This window comes from Protopterus annectens, chromosome 1.part0, assembly GCF_019279795.1.
Source record: "Protopterus annectens isolate FY-2018-M chromosome 1.part0, PAN1.0, whole genome shotgun sequence".
In the NCBI taxonomy this organism is placed as follows: Eukaryota; Metazoa; Chordata; order Ceratodontiformes; family Protopteridae; genus Protopterus; species Protopterus annectens.
The window spans coordinates 1,368,627,060-1,368,654,180 of NC_056725.1; the positions used below are offsets into that span (position 1 = coordinate 1,368,627,060).

Genomic DNA, 27,121 nt, shown 5'->3' on the forward strand with positions numbered 1-27,121 from the left:
TTGTGTGTCTTTACTCCTTCCACATCTTGTGTATCTAGAAAAAGGTTTCCTTTCATGCTCAATATCTTTATATAAATTTTCTTCAAATCGTTCTTGATCTTGTCTCACACTATACTTAATCCGTTTGTCCAGCTTGTTTATTTCATTTTTCAAAGTTGTAGTTCGACCTGTCTTCCATTTCTTATATTTTTTGTCTCCCCTTAATCGGATATCTTGTTCTTATGGAAATATATTCCCCGATGTTGTATGCCTAGATCCTGATGTTAAACAATTTTTTTTTGCCTTCAAACAATTTTTCTTTTAAAACTTTCCACATTCCATCTGCAGTTTTTCCACTGAACACCTCACTCCAATTAGTTTTACATAATGATTGTTTTGCTTCCATGTTGTGTCTTTCGGCTTTTCCTGGTTAGGGGTCGCCACAGCGGAACTCCGGTCCGCTAATGATTGGCAGTTGATTTTTACGTACCGAGTTGCCAGCCCTGATGCACAACCTTCAACGAAGGAACGCCCATTCACGCATGTCTCCACACAGAAGACTCTCTAACTGAGATTCGAACCAGACAGCGTCCTATTGTGAGGCGACAACACTACTGCAGCACCACCATTTTGCTTCCATATAATCTGTAATTAACTTTCCGTGCATTGGTTTAGATTTTAGTTTGGCAGAATTACCTAGCAACAAATTACCCTTTATAACCCCATGATCACTGCACATGAATGATGGTAAAAAGGCATTATCTTGTTTCATAGGGGTTGAATGATCTTTGCAGACAATAGATGCATCATTTCCTAAATGTGTTCTGTTTGTTCAATGCCTAACATTATTTATTTAATCAGTCCAGTCATTAATATATGAAACAACAGTTCTCCAAGCCATGCCAGTTGCACAAGTACAGTCATCATCAAGTCTAGATTTACTTCTAACAATAGTAAGCAAGTCATCCAACTTTTGACACAAAGAACACAGAACACCAGTGTTATCAGCTGTTACCTTTAACTATCTAAATGGGTTGGAGACAGTGGCATTGACAAAAAGGCAGGAGTTAGAGCTGGATGTGGCAGAGTTAAAGAAGTTAAGATTTGCACTGGGTGTGATGAATACGTTTATTACATTGTGCAAGATATTTGTGCATTAGCAAATCCTTAAGTACGTACGTGCTCATTTAGTGAATCCTTATTCAGCTCTAAACAAATAATATTGTAGAAGAAAAGAATAATCAAAAACGGTAACCACAGAATTTAAAGAGAACTTAAATCAGTTTCTGTGACAAGGAAATCGCCCAGGCAATATACAGTTAAGTAATAAATTAAGTATAGTAAAGTTGTTCTGACCATGCAAGTTCTGCAAGCCAGTCCAAATTTGTAATTCCTTTGTCGCATGTGAAGGTGCGCAGTAGCCTCTGCACACTATCAATAGCAGTCGCACTTATTTTAACAGTAAAGATCAATAAATCACAAACCAAGGTAGGATTGTTTAGATATACTCAAAATTTTCCACTCTAAGGTCTGTGTGAATTTATAGCTTTCTAGGCCCCTTGAGGTAGCTGGAGCTTGCCTGTCTAAAACCTGCCCCTTTCTAACAACCAACAGTGAAATTAAAGGTGAAACAACAAAATATTAATCTAAGTAAATTTTGTTAGGCTATCCCTTCCTACCTACAAACATTTGAAAAACAGCGCTGATAAATCCAATATAAATTCAAATAAAACATCTATTACCAGTCAACTCTACAGTAAATCACAAACCAAGGTAGGATTGTTTAGATATGCTCAGGATTTTCCTCTCTGCAGTCTGTGAATTTATAGCTGTCTAGGCCCCTTGGGGTGGCTAGAGTTTCCCTGTCTAAAGCTGTCCCTTTCTAACAACCAGTAGCAAAATTAAAGGTAAAACAAAATATGAATCCAAGTAAATCTTGTTAACAAGCTATTCCTTCCTACCTACAAACAGTTAAAAACAGTGATAACAATACAATATAAATTTATATAAAACTTCTATTACCAGTCAACTCCAGAGTAAATCACAAACCATGGTAGGATTGTTTTGATATGGTCATGTGTTCCGCATTGTTGAAATTGTAACAATGTTATTTCCTGTGTGCATTTTTTTATTTTATATGATTAGAGTTCACCATTAAACGCTAAATAAATTTGCAAGTTTTCTTATTATTTTGTTGTATGATTGTCAAAGGGTAGGAAGTTGTCTTTGAAGGTGCCAAGATATTTGACGACTGTATCACTATTGTGTGGGAAGCTGCCTATACTTAAGTTGTTGAGCTGTGCATATCAGAGGTGACAGAGATGCACTTGATTGCATTTAATTTAAGCTCATTTCTAATGCACTGCTTAATTGTATGATTTAGTCTTTGCTGTAGTTTAAGGGAGTGAAGGATAATGACTATTTTGCTTTCTTCAGCAAATTTAGTTAGCCATATGTCAGGTTTAAGTCGTTTGGAGATCTGAAAAGCAGATGCCACATGGAAGGGGGGGTTGTCCTGGTACTAATTGTTTGAGAATGCTACTAGTTGGCTCTTCGCTTTCTAATATCGCTGTGCTTTTTTAGCTATGTGGTTTCTGTATGTCAGCTAGTTTGCTATTAGTCAGCTTGTTTGCATTTCATTTTACAACATGAAACCTACATGTAGATCTTTAAGCTTATTTATAGTATATTGGAATAGTGTGAAACACTTTTGCCAGATTAGGGTATTTGGGCATGCTGTAATGACTCCATGGCCACTATCTACAGCTTTATTGACTTTCTCAAAGAATTTTACTGAATTAAGTAGCTGGGTGGCCTAATGGTTAAGGTGTTTGCCTTACAAACACAAGGTGCAGGGTTTGAGTCTCACAAGGGATAATTGGCTAGGCTTAAAAATGGCTCACAAGGGCAGTTAGCTTAGTATTAACCTATGGTTATCTCTTTTTGCTAAATCAAACCGTTGTGTGTTTAAAGCAGTAAGATTTATTTTTATGTTGGAGCTTATGCAGTAAGATGTATGTTTTATGGCTTTGGATTAGGCAGATGGGCCTATAAATTTTAAGATCTGAGGTAGGCTGGTAGTTTGGTTATTTTACAGGGATTGCATATTAATCACAACAGACCATTTGCAGGCACAGCCCAGGTGAAGAACTTTTATATTTATATACACACACACACACACACACACACACACACACACACACACACACACACACACACACACACACACACACACACACACACACACACACACACAAATAAGACTGAACAAATTTACAAATGTGGAGTAATCCCAGAAAATAGAGAGAGTAGTAGTTTGAAGTAGTGAAGTTCTCCATGCCTCAGGAACATCAATTTAAGTATAACCCCAGGGTAACAGTGTTGGGGGGGGGGGGTTTCAGAGAAGGTATGTTTGGTGATGATTAAGCAACCAGGTGTAGTGTAGATAGCATATGTTCCAGAAGAGGTCTGGAGTTTTTGAAAATGCAAAGAATGTTTTTTTTTTTGTGTGAAATTGGCTCTGAATTTATATGCCAGTATATTAGCAATGTTTTTAGGATTAGAGTGGATAATACAATTAGGCATTGATTCAGAGCATTGTTGGGTGTTGCTCTTCATCTCAAATTCTCTCAGAACATTAAGAGTCAGGCTGTGAAGTGCATTATCAAAAGCATCGGTGGTATGAAGGATGATTCAGTAGTTTTATGAAAATGACATTTCCAGGTTACTCTCACAGCCAGTTTCATTATTTTTTATAACTTTATATTTAAACCTTGCTGTGGTTCTGAAAGCAAGTTGTGCCTTGCTGAACTGACGTGCGTTAGGAAATGGATCCTATAGTACTTGTATCACCTTTGTTTAAAAAATCCGTTTTGGGTGTTGAAGTATCTTTCTCAAATTTAAGTACTAAAGTGTTCTAAACAGTGAAGTAGTTAATGTCAATAAAAGGGCCCAATTATGTTCAGTTATCTTTGTATGGAAATTTTCAAAAATGTCTTACACGTCCTTTAATGAATTCTGTTAACAGTAGAGATAGTAGACTTCTAGGAAGGTCAGTAGATTTTTTTTTCCCCAGAAATGACTGCTTTTCTTTTCATCCCCAGGAACAACCTCAGCTCAGCTGGACAGATGATCTACCTCTCTGCCATCTCTCGGGTGTAGGCTCCTCTCCAAACTGTGCATATAGTGCTGATGGGAAGGGGAAAGAAGAACGTGCCTATGAGGATGGTTGGCTTAAATTTAGGTAAGGTTTATAAGGAAGGAAACCAGAGCACAGTGTTCTAGCCTGTAAGTTGTACATAACCTGCTTTTACTTCTAGGCAGGTTGCTGTAGGCAGTGATCCCACCCGACATGCATTTGCACATGGGAACTTCAGTTCTGATGGATTCATAAAGTTGTCCAGCTTTTCTTGTACTGTCTTCATCTCTTTGTGTTGGTGCCATGCCTCCTGATTTCCATATTTGGAATGACTGTTGGGTCTTACTGAATATTTCTTCTCACGTAAGTTTTTGCCAGTGTCAAAAACTTGTCTAAATTTGTTGCCTCCATTGTAGATGCAGTTTACTGGAATTTGATCTCTTCATTGTTGTCGTTGGTAATGATTTTAGATTTTTTTTTTTTTTTAGTTTATCCTTCAAATGATTAGGCAGTACATATGTGTTTTCAAGGTTTGTACAGAATACTTATAGATATAGTTACAGTTACTGTTAAGTGACATTCCTCATCATAAAAAAGTATTGGCTGCTTGTAAAGCAAAACATCAGTGTGTATAGTTTATTCTGATGTTTTAAACCGTCCTGTGGATAAGGTATTGGAATTAGTGACAGTTTTTCACACACAATCAGCAGTTATTTTTTAAATATTTTTTCAATGACTAATCCATTACATTGTACTCCAGTTTTGTAACACAACTATGAGGTTTCTTTCCTGCATGGTTCCATTATGATTTAGTCAACAGAAATGTCTGTGTACGTTCAGTTTCTTGGTATGGAGTCAAAGAAAGGGAAAGAGAAAGCCCGCTCACGTTTAAGCTGCTTTGCCATTGAAATTTGTCATAGACATAGGGAAATCTGTAGCCTTTCCTTTCAGGTACTGTCTGTATTGTTATAAAGGCAGTAGGGTCTGTGTTTAGCTGATGGCAGCAGTTGCTATAAAATAAACATGTACACAGCATGCTAGAACTTTTCTCCTCTGCCTTTTATTGCATAGAGGAAAAGAAACTGTATTGGTGCATTGTTGGATTACACTTTTTTGGATATTGGTCTACTTGCTGGAGGTATTCTTTTTTTGTAACAGCAGTATCTTTATAGACAGTAGTGTTCCAGACTTAGTGTCACACAGAGAATAACTGCTAATTTTTCATGTTCGAGGATTATGATGAAGTGTACATTTATGCCCCAGAGTAGTAAAGCAAGGGGTATTGATCCAGCATAAATGAGAAATTGTATTACACAAAGACATTTGTGCCTTAGTTTAAAAAAATATAATCAATTCAAGAATAGAACATTGTACTTGCTTATGTATTGTGCTGCATTGTAAGGAGGTAACAGGGATTTATAAAATATAAAATATTTTGAGCAAATGCTGCACACTTCTCCAACATTGAGCACAAAAGCAACATGCCTTCCCACTGCAGTTACTAGTTAATAGCAGACATTTTTGCATGATTCTTGTAAATTCTTTGGAATGTCCGTTTCAGCTCCTGATTTAAAGTGGTACATTTCACACTTCCGGAGGACTGCGGGAAGGGTATGACAGTAACTGAATCGCTACCCATTGAAAGCCCTAGAAAACTTTTTTTGTTGAAAATGTACAGCTACTGTCATTGGGTTAGATTTGGGAACAGTGCAAACCCAAGTAATTTAGACAAAATGTGAAAAGGAGTCCAGTTCCAGACTCTGTGTAAAATGCCTATGAAAAGCACCATTGCCATTCCATTTATGTGGAAGTTAAAAAAAAAATACACACAAAAAAAGGGAGAGCGGTTTTCCTTATGTCTAGCATGACTTTTAGAAAGGGGACATTAAATTGATAAAGCAGTAAAACAAGATTACATGTGGCAGGTCCCATGGTAGCTGTTTTTGGTAAAACATATTAGTAAGCTGCACTTGGAGTGATTTCAGTGCATTACAATAGCTCCGAATACAAAGGAAGATACAGTGAAAAAGAAAACATTTTGAATGCATGTTGGAGCTTTCCTTCAAATTCTTTGTCATTTTCTCGATTTGCTGGATAGGCTTCAGAAATCTGAAATACCAACGTAATTCTTAACACATCCTTCAGTAGGAATTATCATTTTCAGAGAGAGTTCCTGTGACATTAAATCGTAACATTTGAGTTATACCCTCATAATACTTAACCCTTCAACAGGTGCTCCTTATCAAGTTATTATAACAGTAGGATGTAACATTTAGGTTATGTACACCTACTTGATTTTAAATTCAGGCTTGAAATTTCAGAATCAGTAGTTCCTCCCTTTGTTATAGGACTCCTGGAATACGAATTCAAAGCATCTTGACTTTCAGGCACCTGCCCGTAGAACAGGTGATTCCTGTACCAGTTTGAGAGGGAGAACCCTTTTTATCTGTATTCAAGTGCAACATTGGATCTTGCTCCCTTTGTTATGTTGGTGTGAACAAATCATGAAATCCGATGTCTGCTCTGTTTGGATTCAACCTGTGGAACTTTGGATCTGACTCTGGGTCTGACACAAGCTAATTCAAAAGCTTTTAGCCCATTTTGGCTGTACCTACCTTACGGGTTACTAATAAAGTATCGAAGTTCAGAAACCTGAACATTCGATACTACAAAAATGACGGCGCACACTAGAATACTTGCTAGGTTATAATGTCAAATCTGTTGATCAAATTCAACGGATTCGACATGTATGTCAAAAATCGACCCTGATGGCAGTGTAGGTGCAAACTTAAGCGAAACACCTACACTGTCATTCATGTTTTACCAGGGGGGGGCTGTTCCCCCCACACCCCCTGCAAATTAAATATTCTAACACTGAGATCGCACTACAGTGAGGAAAGGGATGCATATCCCTTTTCCGCACTGTACTGCGACTCTACTCATAAGAATGAATTACTATCACTGAATGCACACTTGCATTTGCTGATACGTAATCTTGATCTCCTAACGTTCGGCAACACGGAAAGTCAACTAACGTTCGACTTTCTGCGTTCGCTGAACCAGCGTTCAACATTTTGATGGTAAACCCCTCCCTTACCCACAATGCTCTTCCATCAGCTCCCCAGATCTAGTTTGCCACTATTTGTATCTGCAGCTCAGGCTTTGGCTCTGCTTGGCTGATTCAGTTTTGTCAAAGAAGTTAGAATATAATTGGTGAGATCTTTCTTACCTGACCCCATAGTATAGTTGCTAGCTTTTTTCTGTTGTAGTTGCAAGCTTTTTTCTGTTAGGTTTAGGTAGTTTTGAAGTAGTTTGCTAGGGTTTAGATATTTTTTCTTTTTTCCTTTCCTTCCCTTTTCTCCGTCAATTGCTCTACTGTTTTACTGCTGTGTCTCTCTCATGTGTATGAGTTGTGGTAGGATGGGTAAGGGGTTTAAAAAGTGCATCAACTGCGGGTATAAATTTCCCTCCCAGGATGCATACCTTAAATGGGTCTACTATCAGGAGCATTTGGACACTGCTCCATCTGTGAGCTCTTCAGCTTATGTGCTGTTAACGAGCGCAAGGCCAAGCTTGTGTTGAAAGAGCTTCTGCTGTCTAGCTCTTCAGGTTCTGTTTCTGCTTCCAGGGTTTTTCCCCCGGATTCTAATATTGGATCTGAGAAACCATAGCTGCGAGAGACTAGTCATTCTAAGAGGGAGAGCAAAAGTCTTCATCAGCCTCAACCTCTGGGCCGGTTCCCTTGGGTTTTCCAGGTCTGAAGGTCTCATGACTTTTGCCCTTCCTGGCAGTATTGACACTAATCTTTGGTTTCGACATCTCGGAGATGTGAAAATAACTAAAGTGACAACTCTGGCTCTGAGCGTTCCATGTTCCTTCCTGGGCAAAAGAGCACCTTCAGGCAGGGTAGCATCCCTCTTTTCCCCCTTGTATTCCTCCTCTTCATTTGCCAGAGTCCTCCCCCATCTCTATCCTGATTCAGAGCCTCCCTGGCTCTGCTCTAGCATATGGGGTCCTCTTCCCATAGACCTTTGAAGCCATGCTTGATGGCCTCATCTGTCTGGTCATCAGGATCGGTGGGCAGCATCAAACATTCTGATGTGGAGCAGCTGATCAGTTCATTTTTGCCGGCACAGGTGCAATTGGGGCTTATCCTCTTGGGTCTGGTACTGACACCGGGACCCTCTGCTTCGTCATTTGGGTTTCCTCCCTCGGCCCCTTTGGATCCAAGGTCTTCAGGGCTGTTCGAGTTTGCACCTCTGGATCATATCTAACAGCCGGGCAGTCTTCAGCTTCACCCTGATCTATGAGAGCATCAACCTCAACTTGACTGGGGCTGTCGACATTTTGGAGTTGTGGCATCGAGTCCAAGCAAAACAGATGCAGGTACTGGGTGTACGCTCTGTATTAACCTCAGAGCAAAAGTAACAAAAAAGAATGCGAACTGTCACGGCTGAGAGAACTTATTTAATAAAAAACAGTAAGCGCTTTTGAGATCAGCCATATCGCTTCTTCTGACTAAAATACACCAAATGTCACTTGAAATTTAAACTATAAAAGACCAATCAGAGAACAAAATCAGTTAACAAATTTAAATACAAGACATCTTTTACAAAATACATTTCATATAAAAAGTGCAAGAAAAGTTATGCAAAACATGTTGACAATATACAAATGCTTGCATAAAATAATAGAAGACTAATAATAATTCATGATTGCAGTTTATATGAATATGAACCCTACTGTTTATTGAATATTTCTAATGTTTACATGGTTTAGCTTTCAGGAATGGTTTCAGAGACACCGTTTCATTGATTCCTGGATGTTTATATCAGCATTAAGCTGTATGATCCATCTTTGTTCTATTTCCTCATTGCTATTCTTCAAATCACCCCCTCTAATGTTAGCCACCTTTTTCAAAACAAAAAATTGAAAGACATGATATGTACCCTCAGCTTCAACATGTTTAGCTAAAACACTCGTCTTTTTCTTATTGGCTGTATCCCTCATATTTTCTAAAATCTGCTCCTTAAGCATTCTATTAGTTTTCCCTACATGAAAAACTTTACAGTGTTGGCAAAAACTAAGGTATACCACATTTCTTGTCCTGCAGTCTGAATAAAAATGCACCTCTGTTATAAAATTCTGTTCAGGGTGCTGTTCTAAAATTCTGTTCAGGGTGCTGAAAACTTGACCCTGAGAAAATGTATCTACACGCTGTGCCAATTTTTACAAGGGTATGTCCCTACTCTATTAGACAATTCCTTAGGTTTATTATCTGATGTTTTATAACATAATTGTCTTAAGTGATTTTCTATTTGTGTACGAAAAATGTGGTATTGATCAATAACACCCTCCATTTCCTTTGTAGCTGTGAGGATGTTCCAGTTTCCCTTAAAGATTTCACAAAATGAATTAATGTCACTCGCATAAGATACTGGGAAGCTGAGTTTCTCTGTTATTATACTACGTTCTGGGGGCACATACACTAAGTCACTGGAGAAGTATAGTTTCACTTTCCTTTTTTTTCTTCATAAGTTTGTTTAATGTTGGAGTCTGTCTCTGATTCATTATAGTCCCTATTCAAAAAATCTTCTCTTAGCAGTAACATGGCTTCATCTAGTCCTGCATCCCTATTATGTAAGCTACTCATCCTCAGCAACTGCCCTTTCAGCACATTTCTGCTAACCTATCTGGGGTGCATACTACTCTTGTGTAACAGGGAATTTGTCCTACTAGGTTTCTTATATAACCCTGTTACTATCCCTTCTAATTCTGATTTCTTAACCAGGACATCTAAAAATTCAATCTGTTCATCGTAATGTTTACAACTAAACTTTAAAAAAGATGTCAAAGTGTGCAGATATTCAATAAACATATTAAGCTTATCTGATGCCTCACCCCACAAGAGGAACATGTCGTCCACAAAACGGACATACCATAGTATACACTCTGCAAACTCATTCCCATACATAAGGCTTGTGTTCTCCCACTGTACTAGAGCTGGGTTGGTGTAGCTGTTGGCACAGGCAGTGCCCATAGGTACACCAACCTTCTGTAAATAGAAATCCTCTTTAAATATAAAAACATTGTTTTCCAAAACTGCAGGCCAGACTTCATTATTAGGTAAGGGGCTTTCATTTATTTCAGCCCAGCGAACTAACATGACAGACATCATTAGAGACCTGAATCTGTTTAGTCGTGCACTTTCACTTAAAACCATGTTTAAAGGAACTCCTGTAGTAGCTAATGATCGTTTTAAAAAAACGGACTACGTTTGTACCGAAAATGCATCCAATGGTGGATGCTTTTATTAATGTCTGTGAAAGGCAGATAAGGGAGTTGTTTGATACGAACAGACCACAAACATTTTTAACCCAAGTAAAGATGAAACTAATGTTCTTTGCAAGCTAAAGGCTCTACAATCAATAGAAATTAGACTGGCTGATATAGGAGGAGGGATTGCGATCATGGGTAAAGGAATGTATGTTGAACAGATGTTAAAATTTGTTAGATGACTGTGAGACTTATGCATGTATTACTAGAATTGCAGTTAAAGGAACAGTATATAGAATTTCCTTTTGGTTGTTTGATCTACTAATGACACATCCAATTACAGAGGAGTTATTTAAATATTTTAACATTGAAGACCCAACTATTCCCGTTATCTATGGACTCCCCAAAATACGTAAAAGCATGGTACATCCACCTATGAGACCTATAGTTTCTAGTAAGGGTTGGGTTACTGAAGCTATGTCAATCTGTGTAGAGAAAAACCTGCACCCCATATTAGAATCGTATGAAACGGTACTGAAAGATACTTTATCTTTTTAGAAGTTATGTAATAAGGTTGTCACACTTGATAAAGATTTTATACTAGTGACTTTGGATATAACACTTTTCTTCACAGTGATACCTAATTGCTGGAGAATAGAAAATATTAGAAGTCTACTATGTATGAAGCAGATCTACACTAATGAAAAAATTAACTTGTTGTGTAGTCTTATAGAGATTATTTTGAAAAAACAATGTTTTTATATTTAAAGAAGATTTCTATTTACAGAAGGTTGGTGTAGCTATGGGCACTGCCTATGCCAACAACTACGCCAGCCTAGCTCTGGTACAGTGGGAGAACACGAGCCCTATGTATGGGAATGAGTTTGCAGAGTATATACTATAGTATGTCCGTTTTGTGGATGACATGTTCCTCTTGTGGGGTGACACACCAGATAAGCTCAATATGTTTATTGAACATCTTCACACCACGACATCTTTTCTAAAGTTTAGTTGTAAACATTCCGATGAACAGATTGAATTTTTAGATGTTCTGGTTAAGAAATCAGAATTAGAGGGGATAGTAACAGGGTTGTATAGGAAACCTAGTAAGAAATATTCCCTGTTACACAACAGCAGTATGCACCTCAGACACATTGGAAGAAATGTGCTGAAAGGGCAGATGTTCATTGTGTTTCACTGTTGCAGTCATTACACTTGGGTTATCCTGCTGGCAGGCTACCCGCAGTCGGCCTGAATTCCAAAGTCCTGGTCCGGCGTCGGTTGCTGTCGCCTCTTCCATGACGTCAGTGCACCAGGGGTATAAAAGATGCAGCCAACGTCATGCTCTTCAGTCTTTCTTGTAGCGCGTTGCCCAAAGCAAAAGCAGTTCGCAAGTGCCGGTCGGCAGACTCCTGAGATTTTCGAAATTGAATTTCAGATCTGAAGTCTTCAATAAAGCTAAGTAACCCGTTGGGGAAACTTTTTCTTGCTCCAGACCGATGTCAGTAAAAGTTAACAATTGTATTTCTTGTGGGAAGCAAATACCTCATAAGGATTTTCATTCTTACTGTATTCCTTGTCTAGGCCCTGACCACGACGTTGCTAGTTGTCAGTTTTGCCCTAGATTCAACCAATGTACTATTAAGCGTGGGTTCGATTTTGCTTTACATTACTTTGGCCGAAGGTTTAACTATATAATGCCGTCGGAACAACCGACGACCGGAGTTCATAAAAAGGGCAAGGACAAAGAAAAGGACAGGCATCAGAGGTCCAAAACCGACGACGAAGCCTCTTCTAGGCCAGTCGCTGGTTCTCAGTGTGGCGCTTTTGCAGCCCCTGACACCTGCTACCTCAGAGCCACAGGCCACCTCCGACTCCCACGTGGAGACAACTAGGCCTCTGGAAACTCTAGGTATTTGGCCTACGGAAACTATTCCCTCAGATGGGTCCAGAGCCATTGAGCAGGCATCTGCTTCTGAGGGTGTTTTCAGACCTACACAGCTTACTATCAAGACCACTTCTGCAGCCAAGGCAAAGTCTAAAACACCTTTAATGACGAAAAGAAACAAGTACAGCATTCTCCTGGACAGTCATCCATGCCAAAGAAACAGATGCTTAAAATGGCCGAGGACCTAATTACTCTGATGAGGGGTTCCCATCCCCCTCCTGATAAAAGGCCTAGGCAAAATACTGACTATGATTCCTCTGACCAGGTTTCTATTTCCTCTGATTCCTCTTCAGAACAGGGATATTCTCTTCCTTCCTATGAGGACTCTGACGCTGAAGAATCTATCCCTTCAGCTTCTCCTCCTGAGGATTACTCCTTTGGGGAAACACTGCACACCATAAGGGAGCATTTCCATTGGGAGAGCCAGGATTATTCAGAATCCAAGAAAAGGCTAAGAAACTTTCTTTTATTGCCTCAGCACAGGCCCCTTGCTATTCCCCCTGTACTAGATATTGTTGATGATGTTTTTTCTGAATCCAGTTTGCCTCCTGATTCCTTACCCCCTGCACCAGTTAAGCCAGATAGTTACTACAGGGTCCCAGATTCTCATAAATTTCTTTATAAAAACCCTGCTGCTGACCCAGAAACAGTTTCACAGGGTCCCAAAGGGGTCAAGGCTTCCACTGCAAAAAACCCTGTTCCCTCTGATAGGGATTCTAGAGCACTGGACAGATGGGGGAAAAATTTACACCTCTGCTACTTTAGCTGTAAGGACTTTAAACTGCCAGTTTCACATGCTTAAATATCAACAATACCTAATGTCTTTGCTAAAACAGAAAATGCTTACAAGCTCAGAATGTCCTGAAAATAAGGAAATGCAGGAATTATTGCATGCAGCTGAACAAGTGGGAAAGCATACTTTGCAATGTTGTTTTGATTTATTAGAAGCTTCTTGCGAGCCGCAGTTACAGGTTCTGTCATTCGAAGGCATGCTTGGTTAAAAGAACAAAGTTTATCTGATCATGTTAAAGCAAAATTGTTGGATGCTCCATTACAGCATGATACTTTGTTTGGTGTTAAGGCAGAAGAGGTGTTAAAGAAAATGGAGGATAAAACAAAATCAATGCAGACGGTAAAGGATTTCTTACAGGTTCAGCCACCTAGATTTAGCAGGAACTGACCTTCTAAAAACTGGTCCTTTCCAGTGTCAGACAGGCCACAAAGAGGCAGACAGACGGCCAAGAGGCAGATCTGAGCCCCAAGGCTCGCTCATACAGACCTCAACAATGGGGTGCTTCAGCCCCCAAAGGTGGAGAAGACAAATCACAACCTTATAGGAAACGGTCCCAATGACTTTCCTCTAACAATGCCAAGCACTTACCTTTTGGCAGCACCCTTAGGGGGAAAACTAGCACTTTTCTCACAAAATTGGCATATGATCACCAAGGACAAATGGGTACTAAATATTGTTTCCCAGGGTTACAGGTTCCACTTTCACACCCTACCAAGGCCAAAAGGTATGCCAGACCTGCCACACAATCAATGGGCAGAGGCACAAAAGCAAATTTCTGCTCTCATGGACATGAGGGCTATTCAAGAAGTACCACAGCAAGAGCAGGGACAAGGATTTTACTCGAGACTTTTCATGGTACCCAGAAAGGACAAAGCTTGGAGACCAATACTGGACCTGTCTACTCTAAATACTTTCCTGGACGTTCCAAAATTCAAAATGTTGACACTGCAGCAACTTCTACCCATGCTGGGCAAGAAGGCTTGGCTAGTTACTTTGGACTGGAAACGATAATTACTCTCATTCCCTGCCTGCAACAAGAGTTTCGATGGTGGGCACTGGCCTGTCACCACAACAAGGGACAGCCTTCACAGCCAGGCAGACACTAACAACAGATGCATCGGATTATGCCTGGGGAGCAGACATGGCGGGAAAATGCATACAGGGCACGTGGACCACAGACCAAATGCATCTTCATATCAATCAAAAAAAGATGCTAGCTGTACAGAATGCCCTGACAGCCTTCAAGGATCTACTACATTCAGGACAACTGTTACTAAAGATGGACAATACTACAGTCATGTGGTACATAAACAAGCAAGGGGACACACATTCCTACCCCCTCTTCAGGCAAGCCATGACTTTGTGGAACACAGCACTGGCCTATCAAGTACATCTGCAGGCACACTTCCTGCCAGGAGAGAAAAATATTCTGGCAGACGAACTAAGCAGAAACCTCATGGACCCTCACGAGTGGAAACTAGATCCACAAGTCTTCAGCATGATAACAAAGAAATGGGGATGCCCAGACATAGATCTATTTCCCTTCCCTCACAACTGCCAACTACAGAGATTCTGCACAAGGACTTATCACTCACAAGCATGGAAGGTGAATGCTCTATCATTCAGCTGGAAAACCCTAACAGTTTATGCCTATCCACCACTGCCTCTACTCTCCAAGGTACTCTAAAAGTCAGACAAGAGAAGCCAAAAATGATTCTGATTGCCCCAGACTGGCCACGCCAGCACTGGTACCCAATCCTAAAGAGCTTGTCTCAAGGGCCAGCCTGGACTTGACCTCAAATTCCTCATCTGCTAACCCAACAAACAATCAGATCCTGCACAGCCAACTCAGAATCTTAAATCTGGCTGCATGACGAATAATATAGCCACTCAGAACACACCTCTCTCTAAAGCAGTTATGGATGTCATTTTGAAAGCCAGGAGGCCCAGCACCAAGGAAATCTTATGCAGAAAAATGGAAGAGATTCTGTGCTTGGAACCAGGCAGAAGGACTTGAACCACTTGTTCCAAATATTCCTCAGATTTTACATTACCTAACTGAGATACTGGACAAAGGCCTATCCTTCTCATCAATTAAAATCCATGCCTCTGCCATTTCAGCTCATTACAATACGGAACCTCCTATTTTCTCTCATCCACTGCTAAGACAGTACCTCAGAGGGGCAAAAAACATAAGACCCCCAAGGAGAGCACCTATACCAACATGGGACCTCAACTTTGTCTTGGAAAAGCTCACACTGCCTCCTTTTGAGCCAGCCAATACAGCTGAGATAAAATTCTTATGGAAAACTGCTCTGCTTCTAGCAATAACTTCAGCAAGAAGAGTCTCAGTTACAGGCATTAACGGCAGTGGAACAATTTATCATTTTTCATCCGGACAGGGTTTCTCTAAGGACAAACCCAACATTTATGCCAAAGGTAGTATCCATTGTAGCTCTTAACCAAACCATTAATTTACCAACCTTTTATCCAAATCCCCAGAATAAAGGGGGGAGACTTCTGCATTCTTTGGACATACACAGGCAGCTACGCTTCTACTTGGACAAAACAAAAGCTTTCAGAAAAACGGAGCAACGTTTTGTGGCATATGCGCAGGATCACAAGCAAAGGCCATTTCAAAGCAGACTATTTCAAAATGGATAGGACACTGCATTTGTTTCTGCTATGCACAGCATGGTAAATCAGTGCCTAAGAATATTAGGCCACATTCTACCAGGGCAGCAGCCACATCAGCAGCCTTTCTCAGAGTAGTACCAACCAAGGAAATTTTGGAGGCTGCAACTTGGAGTTCAGTGCACACTTTTAACGAGCACCATCACTTACCTCTTTACTCTAAATCCAGAGCAGGCTTTGCCACTGCAGTTCTGCAGGGCCTCATAGCCACTCCTAATCCTATTTAGACCCAGCCGCCCAACCTCAGCTTTGGGATTCTACCCAAGTGTAATGACTGCAACAGTGAAACACGATGAACATAGTACAGTTGTGTACCTACCATAAATGTAGATGTTCAAGTGTATTCACTGTTGTAGTCCAGGTTACCCTCCCACCATCCCCCTTTCATTGCTGGGACGTATCTCTACGTCTCTATTCTATACAACGTATGTGGTGTATTTGCTTGTAGAGGAAGGTAATGTTTGTTAGTGCATGCATTTTTATTTGCAAATTTTTAGCCTACCCTTTTGGGGGCACTTGACATCTGGGGCAAGAAAAACTGAAGAAAATGGTGTCGGCTGCATCTTTTATATTCCTGGTGCACTGACATCGGGGAAGAGGCGACAGCAACCGACGCCAGACCAGGACTTTGGAATTCAGGCCGACTGCGGGTAGCCTGCCAGCAGGATAACCCAAGTGTAATGACTGCAACAGTGAATACACTCTAACATCTACATTTATGGTAGGTACACAACTGTACTTTTCTGAGGATGAGTAGGTTACATAATAGGGATGCAGGACTAGATGAAGCCATGTTACTGCTAAGAGGAGATTTTTTGAATAGGGACTATAATGAATCAGAGACAGACTCGTGCATTAAACAAACCTTTGAAGAAAGAAAAGGGAAAGGGAAACCATACTTCTCCAGTGACTTAGTATATGTGCCCCCAGAACGTAGTATAACAACAGTAGGGGTTGGAAGGGTGGCCTAATGGTTAAGGTATTTGCCTTACAAACACAAGGTGCAGGGTTTGAGTCTCACAAGGGATAATTGGCTAGGCTTAAAATGGCTCGCAAGAGCAGTTAGCTTAGTACTAATCTATGAACCTATGAACAGAGGAACTCAGGTTCCCAGTATCTTATGCAAGTGACATTAATTCATTTTGTGAAATTTTTAAGAGAAATTGGAACATTCTCACAGCTACAAAGGAATTGGAGGGTGTTATTGACTCAATACCACATATCTCGTACACAAATAGAAAATCACTTAAAAGACAGCTATGTTATAAAACATCAGATAATAAACCTAAGGAATTGTCTAATAGAGCAGGGACATATCCTTGTAGAAATTGCGTAAGGTGTAGATACATTTTCTCAGGGTCAATTTTTCAGCACCCTGAACAGAATTTTGGAATAGAGGTGGATTTTTATTCAGACTGCAGGACAAGAAATGTGGTATACCTTAGTTTTTGCCAACACTGTAAAGTTTTTTACATAGGGAAAACTAATAGAATGCCTAAGGAGTGGATTTTAGAACATATGAGGGATACAGCCAATAAGAAAGAGACGAGTTCTTTAGCTAATCACGTTGAAGCTGAGGGTATACATCATGTCTTTAAATTGGAAAAGGTGGCTGAGAACATTAGAGGGGGTGATTTGAAAAATAGCAATGAGGAAATAGAACAAAGATGGATCATACAGCTTAATGCTGATAAACTTCCAGGGATCAATGAAATGGTGTCTCTGAAACCATTCCTGAAAGCTAAACCACTTAAACATTAGAAATATTCAATAAACAGTAGGGCTCATATTCATATAAACTGCAATCATGAATTATCAATCTTTTATTTATTTTAAACAAGCATTTGTGTATTGTCAACATGTTTTGCATAACTTTTCTTGCACTTTCTATATGAAATGTATTTTGTAATAGATGATTTGTATTTAATTAATTCTTTAATTGATTCTCTTCTCTGATTGGTCTTTTATAGTTTAAATTTCAAGTGACAGTTGGTGTATTTTAGTCTGAAGAAACGATCTGGCTGATTGCAAAAGCGCTTACCCTTTTTTTTACTGTTTTTTTATTAAAAAGTTTTCTCTCAGCCATGACAGTTCGTATTCTTTTTTGTTACTTGTGGCATCGAGGCTGGAGTGTGTGGGTTGGGGTTGACTGTTTCTGCTTCTGTTCATAGAGTGTCATCTGGACGTAGTCCATCAAATTGCCAGAGCTGTAAGTCTTCAAGCTTGGACCCTGTTAGTGCTTGCAATTCCCAAACCTCTAATTGCACTTTTAAGGCTTCTGGGTCATATGGCAGCATCAGTAGGACTGGTCCCTCAAGCCAGATATCACATGAGGACCCTACAATGGACTATGACCATTTAGTGGTACCTGCTAATGCATTCGTTGTATTTCCCAGTGTGGCTGATAAGAGCATGTCATGAGCAGATTCAGTTGTGGTTGCAATCTCCATTAGTAATACAAGGGAAATTGTTTGTAATTTCTTCTCCTTCGGCCATGGTCACCTCGGACTTCTCCATCCTGGGGTGGGGGTGGCATTTTGAAGGGAGGATGGTTCAAGGTGTGATGACATGCCCCTCTTTACTCCAGGCCAGTAATTAAGGAGCCTTAATCCTCACCACTGACATTGGTGAGAGGCAGTCACTAAAAACAGGAGATAGATTTACACAGTATTTCAAATACAGCTTTCTACATTCAACACAGTTTCCTCCAAAAGCACACACGGAACACGATCCACTGGGAATGGACTCTGTCTCTCCAGATCCCAAACAAGACCCATCTTGGAGTACTGTGTCCCAGTTCCAAGCATCTGACACACATACTTGAATGTCTGATTTCACACTCACACACACTCGCACACACCCCTGGGAAAGGCTGACAGATTCACCAGCTGTGTCCCCTCTTTCCAGATTACAGGGTGGCTCCCACCAGCTAATACTGTAAGCCTCTTATAAGGGGTAACCAATTGTACTGTGTTAAATTAATACTGATGTGAATGACAGTGTGACCGAATCAGTAAGGCTTTTCAGAATGGCCACAGTGACATTGAAATAAGTACAGGTACTCTCAAAATATTAAAAGTATTCACTAAAAAAACAGCCCGAGTGAAAATGTATAAAATATTTAATAATGGATAATAAAAGTAGAAAACAAGGAAATACTTAAGTGTGATGTTTATTGTAACTAAACGTTTTCAGTCACAAGAAATATAAAGTAACACAGCTGGGTAGAATCTTACATGCAGGAAAAGAAATAATACTAGACTAAACTCATGGTGTTTTTCCTAACTAAACTAAAGAAAAAGTGTCCATAGTTAACTCAAGAGAAACTGTCTAGTTAACTTGCTTAATATTGCAGGGCAGGATGTACTGCAGAGATGCTCTCTTCTCAGGGCAAGATGCGATGCTCCACAAACTGAACTGTACAGCTAACAACTACTGAACGACTATTACTGAACTGTGATAACTGACTTAGATCTTTTATGTATCAGATTCCAAAGAAAAACAAAAACAAACAAAACTGCTGCTGACGGAGTTACGTCCTTCAGCTGGTTATAGAATTACATCACATCTAGTCACCTGACTCTGGCACAGTTCACATTCAGAACTCCGTGAAGATTCTGTTGTATTTTTTTTAGCATAAGTAAATTTTGCAAATGCATCTTTAATACAAGTGTCTGTACAAATTAATGTGACAGTCAACTGGCATAAGATTATTTACAAAACTTCAGCCAGCCGTGCTGGAATATGCCACTCATGCACTGTCCCACCTCTCCTGGAACAGCTGGCACTACCTCATAATGTCACATCTCTCTCCTTTTTGAAAATTCAAGCTAGTTTTTCAAGTGACCCTGAAAAAACATTGCTTGAGCTAAATGGGCTTGTCTGGGAACACATTAACCTGTACTCTATCTTGATAATCCATCTGCATTGGCATTGCTGTAATCTGGACTGGCTAATACAGGGGGTCCTCCCAAAGCCCCTTTGAGCTTTTGGAATGCCTGCTTGCAGGCTGGGGTTAACACTACCTTATCTGGCCTGTTTTTCCTTGTAAAGTCTCTGAGAGGAGCAGGTATCGTGCTATAACTGGGAACAAACTTTCTTTAGTACCCCGCTGTCTCCAAGAACGCTCTCACCTGCTTTTTGGTAATGGGGCAGGCAGTGCCTGAATAGCTTCCACTTTGGCAGGTTCTGGCCTAATCTTACCACTCCCTACTCTATGTCCCAAGTAGCAAATCTCTGTCATACCCACCTGATATTTACTGGGCTTAATGGTCAACCCTGCCCTTTGCAGTCTTCCCAGAACCTCCCTGATATGCTGAACAAGATCTTGCCAAGAAAGACTGTAGATAGCAATATCATCCAGGTAAGCAAGGGCATAATTTCCTGTTCCTACTAAGATATGATCTGCTAATCTCTGAAGGTTGCTGGGGCATATTTAATTCCAAAGGGCATCTTTGTGAACTGGTATAGTCCGAAAGGGGTCACAAAGGCTGACCTCTCTAGCAGCGGGAGTCCAGGACACCTGCCAGTAGCCCTTGGTCAAATCAATAGTGGTCAGATAATTAGCCCCACACAGCTGCTGTAAGGCTTCATCTATCCTAGGCATGGGATAAGCATCTCACTCTTTGTGTCTGTTTAATTTTCTTTAGTCCACACAGAATCTGATGCTGTCATCTTTCTTTGGTACCAGCACCACTGTGGAGGTTCAGGTACTGCTGGACTCCTGGATTACCCCCAGTTCCAACATTTCCTGTATCTCCTCCCTCAGAGTCTGCCTGAATCGCTCAGGCACCTTGTAAGGGTCCTACTTGGTAGGCCTTAGGGGTCCTGAGTCCACATGGTGCTGCACCAGGTGAGTGCACCCAGGTTTCCCAGTGAACAAATTCCTGCAGCACTGCTCAAATTTCTTGAGCCTAGGTGGGTGATAGCTGCAGAGATATTGCTACCCCTTCCACAGAGGTGTCAGTCCGAGTCTTACTGAGGAGATCAATGACCAGATGCCCCTGGGACTCTTGCTGTCATCCACTTCAAATAAACCAGGGCCCGCCTTATCATGGTAAGGCTTTATCATGTTAACTTGGTGCAGTTTTTGTCCCTGCCTCCTGCCTAGCAGATGTACCATGTAATTCACATCACTGACCTTCCTTGCCACTTCAAAGGGTCACTCCCAAGCTGCCTGCAGCTGATTGTTTCTGACAGGAATGAGCACCATAACCTGTTGTCCCACAACATACTCTTGGGCTCAAGCTTTTCCGTCATACCAAACTTTTTTCTTCTGTTGGGCTGCTGCCATCTTCTCCTGGGCCAACCTATGAGCGCCCTAAACCTTGTCCTGAGGTGTAGGACATGCGCTACAATAGATTCCTTGTGGGATTCACACTCACCCTCCCACTCATCACAAATTTAAATCTAGCTCCCCTCACCCTATACCCATACAGTAAGTCAAAGGGTGAAAAAACGGTGGATTCCTGGGGTACCTCCGTGTGTGGGAACAGTCGATGGGGCAAATATTTTGTCCCATTCCCTCCTAAACTGGTCAGCAAATGCATATAGCATTGTCTTTAGTGTAGAGTTTAATCTCTCCACAAGACCATTAGTGTGGGGGATGGTAGGGGGTAGTTTTAGGTGCTTCACCCCATTACACTTCCACAGACAAGCCAGCAGGTCTGACATAAAATTAGCAGCTTGGTCAGTATATTTTTTGGGAAAATTACCCTGCAGAAAATCTCCAAACCATTTGCCACCTTCTCAGTCTTAATGGAGGACAGAGTCACTGCCTCAGGGTATCTGATAGCATATTCTGCCACCACAAGGATATATACTTTTTCCTCTGTAGAACTTTGGCGTACTTGGAGGCTCCACACTATCCATAGCTAGCCTCTGAAATGGCTCCTCAGTCACAGACAAAAGCATCAGTGGAGCTTTGGCCTTGCCTCCTGCCTTGTCTAAATTTTCGCACTGCTCACAGGTCCTGCAATACCTTATTATGTCCTTTGCAATCCCAGGCCAATAAAAGTTCTGCATACTATGACTCTTGGTAAGCTTTATACCCATATGACCTACAAAAGGTTTTAATGGGCTATGGCTAGAAGTGCCAGATGGGCAGGCTGTGGGAACTACCAGCTGCTGTATTACCTCACCGTCTAGCCCTCCCTTAGGGGTCCAGTCTTTGCAGAGTAACACTTTATCCTAGTATGCAGACTTTCCTTTTCCTTGAGCATCAGGTACCTCCTTAGCTACCTCCCTCAAGCCATCAGGTACCTCCTTAGCTACCTCCCTCAAGCCTCGCAAGGTAGGGTTCCGAAGCTGTGCCTGTCTCAACTCTACTTTCGTGACCCGTCCTAGCTCCCCTTCCACAGGGAGCCTAGTATTTTTTGACAAAGGTGTGTCTCTGTCAGCCTGAGAACATCCCCATCACCAGACTGGCTATCTCCCTGATTGCCCGACCATGCTGCAGCTGTGATTAAGGCTGAAGTCATATCCTTTGCTGTCAGGTGGGCCTGCACCATTCATCTAAATTCACACACCTTGACCAACTGGTTCTTTGTCAGCTTGCTATAGTCTTCTCCTGATATCTTTGCCTGTTTTTCCTGACTAAACTAACCAACAAAAATAAATAAAACTGTTGTGAAACTGAAACTGTGAATGTTTACCTTGTGGCTGTTGAGAGTACACACACCTTCAGTGACAACTGCTTACAAGCTACTGAAGTTCATTTAGTATCCCACACTATGACACCAATAACATATGATGATGCTCCCCTCTTTACCCCGGGCCAATAATCAAGGAGCCCCAATCCTCACCACTGACACTGGTGATAAGCAGTCACTAAAAATAGGACATAGAGTTGCACTGTATTTTAAATGCAGCCCTCTGCATCCAACACAGTTTATCCCAAGAGCACACTGGGACCACAGTTCACTGGGACTGGACTCTCGCTGTCTCTCTAGATCCCAAACAAGGCCCACCTTAGAGCACTGTGTTCCAGTTCCAAGCATCTGGCACACACACTTGGATATCTGATTTTTCATACGCGGACACACATACACATACATATACATACACATACACCTGGGAAAGGTTGACACTGATTCAACAGCTGTACCTATCTCTCTAGATTACTGGGTAGTTGCTACCAGACAAATATTCTAAGGCTCTTTACAAGGGGTAACCAGTTGCACTGTGTCAAATTAATACTGATATGAATAATAGTGTGAAAGAAGCAGCAAGGCTTTTCAGAGTGGCCACAGTGACACTGAAGTAAGTGCAGGTACTCTCAAGGCATTAAAAGTATTCACTAAAAGACCAGTCTCAATGAAAAGGTATAAAAATAATAATGGATAATAAAAATAGAAAACAGGAAAATACTTAATATTTAGCTACAATAAACATCCTGAGTTTTCAGTCACAGGAAATATAAAATAACACAGTTGGATAGAATCTGACATACAGAAAAAGAAATTTATACTAAACTAATGTCATGGTACCTTTCCTAACTAAACTAAAGAGAAGCTGTCCCTAGTTAACTCACTTAACATTCCAAGGCAAGATGTACTGTTGAGATGCTTATTTCCACAAGGCAAGATGAGATGCTCCACACACTGAACTGTGCAGCTAACTACTACTGAACAGTTATTACTGAACTATGATACCTGACGTAGATCTTTTATGTATCAGATTCCAAAGAAAAACAAAAACAAACTGCTGCTGCCAGAGTTCCCTCCTTCAGCTGGTTACAAAATTACATCACATCTAGTCACCCGACTCTGGCACAGTTCACATTCAGAACTCTGTGAAGGTTCTATTGCAGCATTTTTTTAACTTATAAGCATCTGTCCAAATTAATGTGATGGTCAAATGACATAAGATTTACAAAATTTCAGCCAGCCATGCCGGCATATGCCACACATGTACTGTCCCACCTGTCCTGTAACAGGTGGCAATACCTCAGTGTCACACAAGGGTCCTGGTCTTCTGCAGAGGCTCACGTTCACATCAACATACTGGAGATAAGTGGTTCTCCTAGCGCTGCAGGCTTTTTAGGATAACCAGGTCTATATTATATCATCGAACGCTTAAAAAAGCGAACGCTGATTGATCGACCTAATTTAAGCGAAAGCTTCCAATCTCGAACTGTCAGATCAGCGATTTTTTTCCCAGGGAAAAATATCGCTGATCCAAAACACATACACACAACACAAGCACACCAAACAAACAGAAATCCACACACATACACCTAAAATCTGATACCTAACCCTACACTAAACTATGCACACACCACTAACTACCCACTTACCTTAATCCAAACCCTAACCCTAAGGTCCGTCACTATCGCACACTCACCTCACCCGCTCCCTAACTCACTTAAATCCACCCTAACCCTCATGTCCACTCAATTGCACACACACACCTAACCCGAGCCCTAACCCTAACTCACCCTAACACTCGCATCCACACAATCGCACACTTACCTGAATCCGACTGGTAACTTTCTACCATAACACTGAAAATTCCGAAGCAACAGAAACTGACAACCGAATTCATTCCCTAGGAAAAAATTTGAGTTTCTGCTGCTTCGATATTTTGCAGTTTCACGAAAATAAGTTTGATCAATCAGCATTCGCTTTTTTAAGCATTCGAGGATATAATATAGACCCGGATAACCTCCCCAGGGGTGTGATTGCAGTAGAGATGTCAACACGTCGGTTGTTTGGCATCTCAACAAATTGGGGGGGAATCACATTCTTACCATCTTTGTTGGGGGGCTACGAGTGTTTGGCAGTGGGTGATCTCCTTTCAGTGTTTTTTGGTGGCATAGCATGTCTTGGGAAAATCTAACATTCTGGCTGACAGCCTCAGTAGGAGTATTCTATTGCCTCACATGTGGTCCCTAAATCCAACATTGGCAGCTGGCATTTTTTTTGGCTTGGGGTGCTTCATGTTGTGACCTGTTTCCATCCCTGTTGAGCTCTGTGTGTGAAATTACTCTATTGTTCCCCCTCACGAACAGACGCCCATGGAAGCTCTAACATTTTCTTGGTCCCACTATCCTCCAGTTCTCACGATAGTAAAGTTTCTACAGAAAGCAGCCTGATGTTCATCGTGCATACAGCTGCAGTAATCACATATGGGTTCTCTGCCATCAGTCGGCCGAATTTCAAAGTCTTGGTCCGGCGTCGGTTGTTGTCGCCTTCTTCCCTGACGTCAGAGCGACAGGGGTATATAAGTTACAGCCGACGCCATATTCTTTTGTCTTTTTTGCCGCGCGGTGCCCGAAGCAGAAGCAGTTTGCAAGTACTGGTCGGCCAGCTCCTGAATTTACGAAAAATTGGAAACCGAAGTCTTCTTTAAAGCTAAGTACCCCGTTGGGGAAACTCTTCTTGCCTCAGACCGATGTCAGACAAAGTTAACAATTGTATTTCTTGTGGGAAGCAAATACTGCATAAGGATGTCCATTCCCTCTGCATACCTTGTTTAGGCCCAGACCACGACGTCTCGGGCTGTCGCTTTTGCGCGACTTTCAACAAACGCACTATTTAAGCGTCAGGTGGAGTTCGCCCAACATTATTTTGGTACAGCCTTTGATTATAAAATGTCGTTGGATACTCCGACTACTGTTTTGTCCAAAAAACGCAAGGACAAAGACCATGTGAGGCCCGCGGTCTCCACCAACACCACGCCAAAACCAGCTACACGTGGTCCGGTTCTCAGCGAGACGCCTATGCAGTCCCTGACTACCGACGACACTTCCTTGGCGGTGTCATCTGTACCCGAGACTGCAGGTACCTCGGCCCTTACTCAGACTACATCCTCCGAAGCCATTGTTAGTGTTGAAACTCCTACCAGGGATAGGTCCTCTTCCACCCAGGGTGTATTTAGACCCTCTTCTTCCTTTTCCATTAAGGCCTTTACTAAGTCCAAATCAGCCATGCATCCCAAGAGGCCTGTTGCACAGGGCCCATCCTCAGGCCCCATGCCTAAAAAGCAGATGCTTAAAATGGCTGAGGATTTAATTACACTTATCATGGGCTCCCAGCTCCCTCCAGACAAGAGACCCAGAGTGGAGGAAGATTCCCCCTCCTCTGAACAGGGCTCCATTGTCTCAGAACATTCTGATGTAGAGGAACACTCGTACTCCCCTTATGAAGATTCAGATGCAGAACAGTCCATTCCTTCTGTATCTCCCCCTGAGGATTTCTCCTTTGGGTATCCTTGCACACCTTGAGGGAGCACTTCCATTGGGAGGGCCAAGACTTTCCTGATTCCAAGAAAAGGCTTAGGGAATTTCTTTTGTTACCTCAACATAGACCTCTGGCTATACCTCCGGTCCTGGACATACTTGATGATGTTTACTCGGAGGCTTGTCTTAATCCGGATTCCCTGCCTCCTGCACCAGTCAAACCTGATAGGTACTACAGAGTTCCTAATTCTCACCAATTTCTTTACAAAAGCCATAATGCTGGCCCTGAGACCATTTCTCAAGGCCCCAAGGGAATGAAGGCCTCTACTGCCAAGAACCCACTTCCTTCCGAAAGAGAATCTAGATCCTTGGAAAGGTGGGGTAAAAAGGTATACACCTCGGCCACCCTAGCCATGAGAGCCTTAAATTGTCAGTTCCATATGCTTAAATATCAGCAGTTTCTGTTATCACAATTAAGAAACAAAATGTCTCAGCCTGAACAACCTGATTTGAAGGAATTGCAGGATATGATACATAGTGCAGAACAAGTGGGTAAGCACACCTTGCAATGTGGCTATGATGCCTTAGAGGCCTCAAGTAGAGCTGCTATTACAGGATCAGTTATTCGTAGACATGCCTGGCTTAGGGAACAAAGCTTGCCTGATCATGTTAAAGCTAAACTTCTAGATGCTCCCTTACAAAAGGATGTGTTGTTTGGCACTAATGCTGAGGAGATACTACGAAAAATGGAAGAAAAAGCTAAATCTATGCAAACTGTCAAGGCCTTTCTACAGGTACAACCACCATGTTTTAGCAGAAATTGGCCAGCAAAAAACTGGTCCTTTCCAGCCACTGACAAGCCCCAAAGAGGTAGATACAGGCGCACAAGGGGCAGAGGACAGTCTCAAGGATCATATAGAGGCAGACAATGGCAAACTCCATCCCCAAGAGGTGGCGAAGACAGTGCACAACAATACAGAAAGCAAACCCAATGACTTCCTTCTTTTTCAGCCCAGCATTTCCCAGCTGGCAGCTCCCCTGGGAGGAAAACTGGCATTATTTACAAGAAATTGGCATATTATCACAACAGACAAATGGATCCTGGATATTATA

The 27,121-nt window shown here is 41.4% G+C and overlaps 1 protein-coding gene across 1 annotated transcript in view; it reads left to right on the forward strand.

The window, feature by feature from the left end:
* TAB1 (TGF-beta activated kinase 1 (MAP3K7) binding protein 1) overlaps positions 1-27,121 on the forward strand; it is a 626,748-nt gene that overhangs the window by 22,729 nt on the left and 576,898 nt on the right. Inside the window, exon 2 of the mRNA XM_044071649.1 lies at positions 4,083-4,222. Coding sequence (XP_043927584.1) covers positions 4,083-4,222 — 140 coding nt within the window. The remainder of the gene's footprint in view (positions 1-4,082; positions 4,223-27,121) is intronic.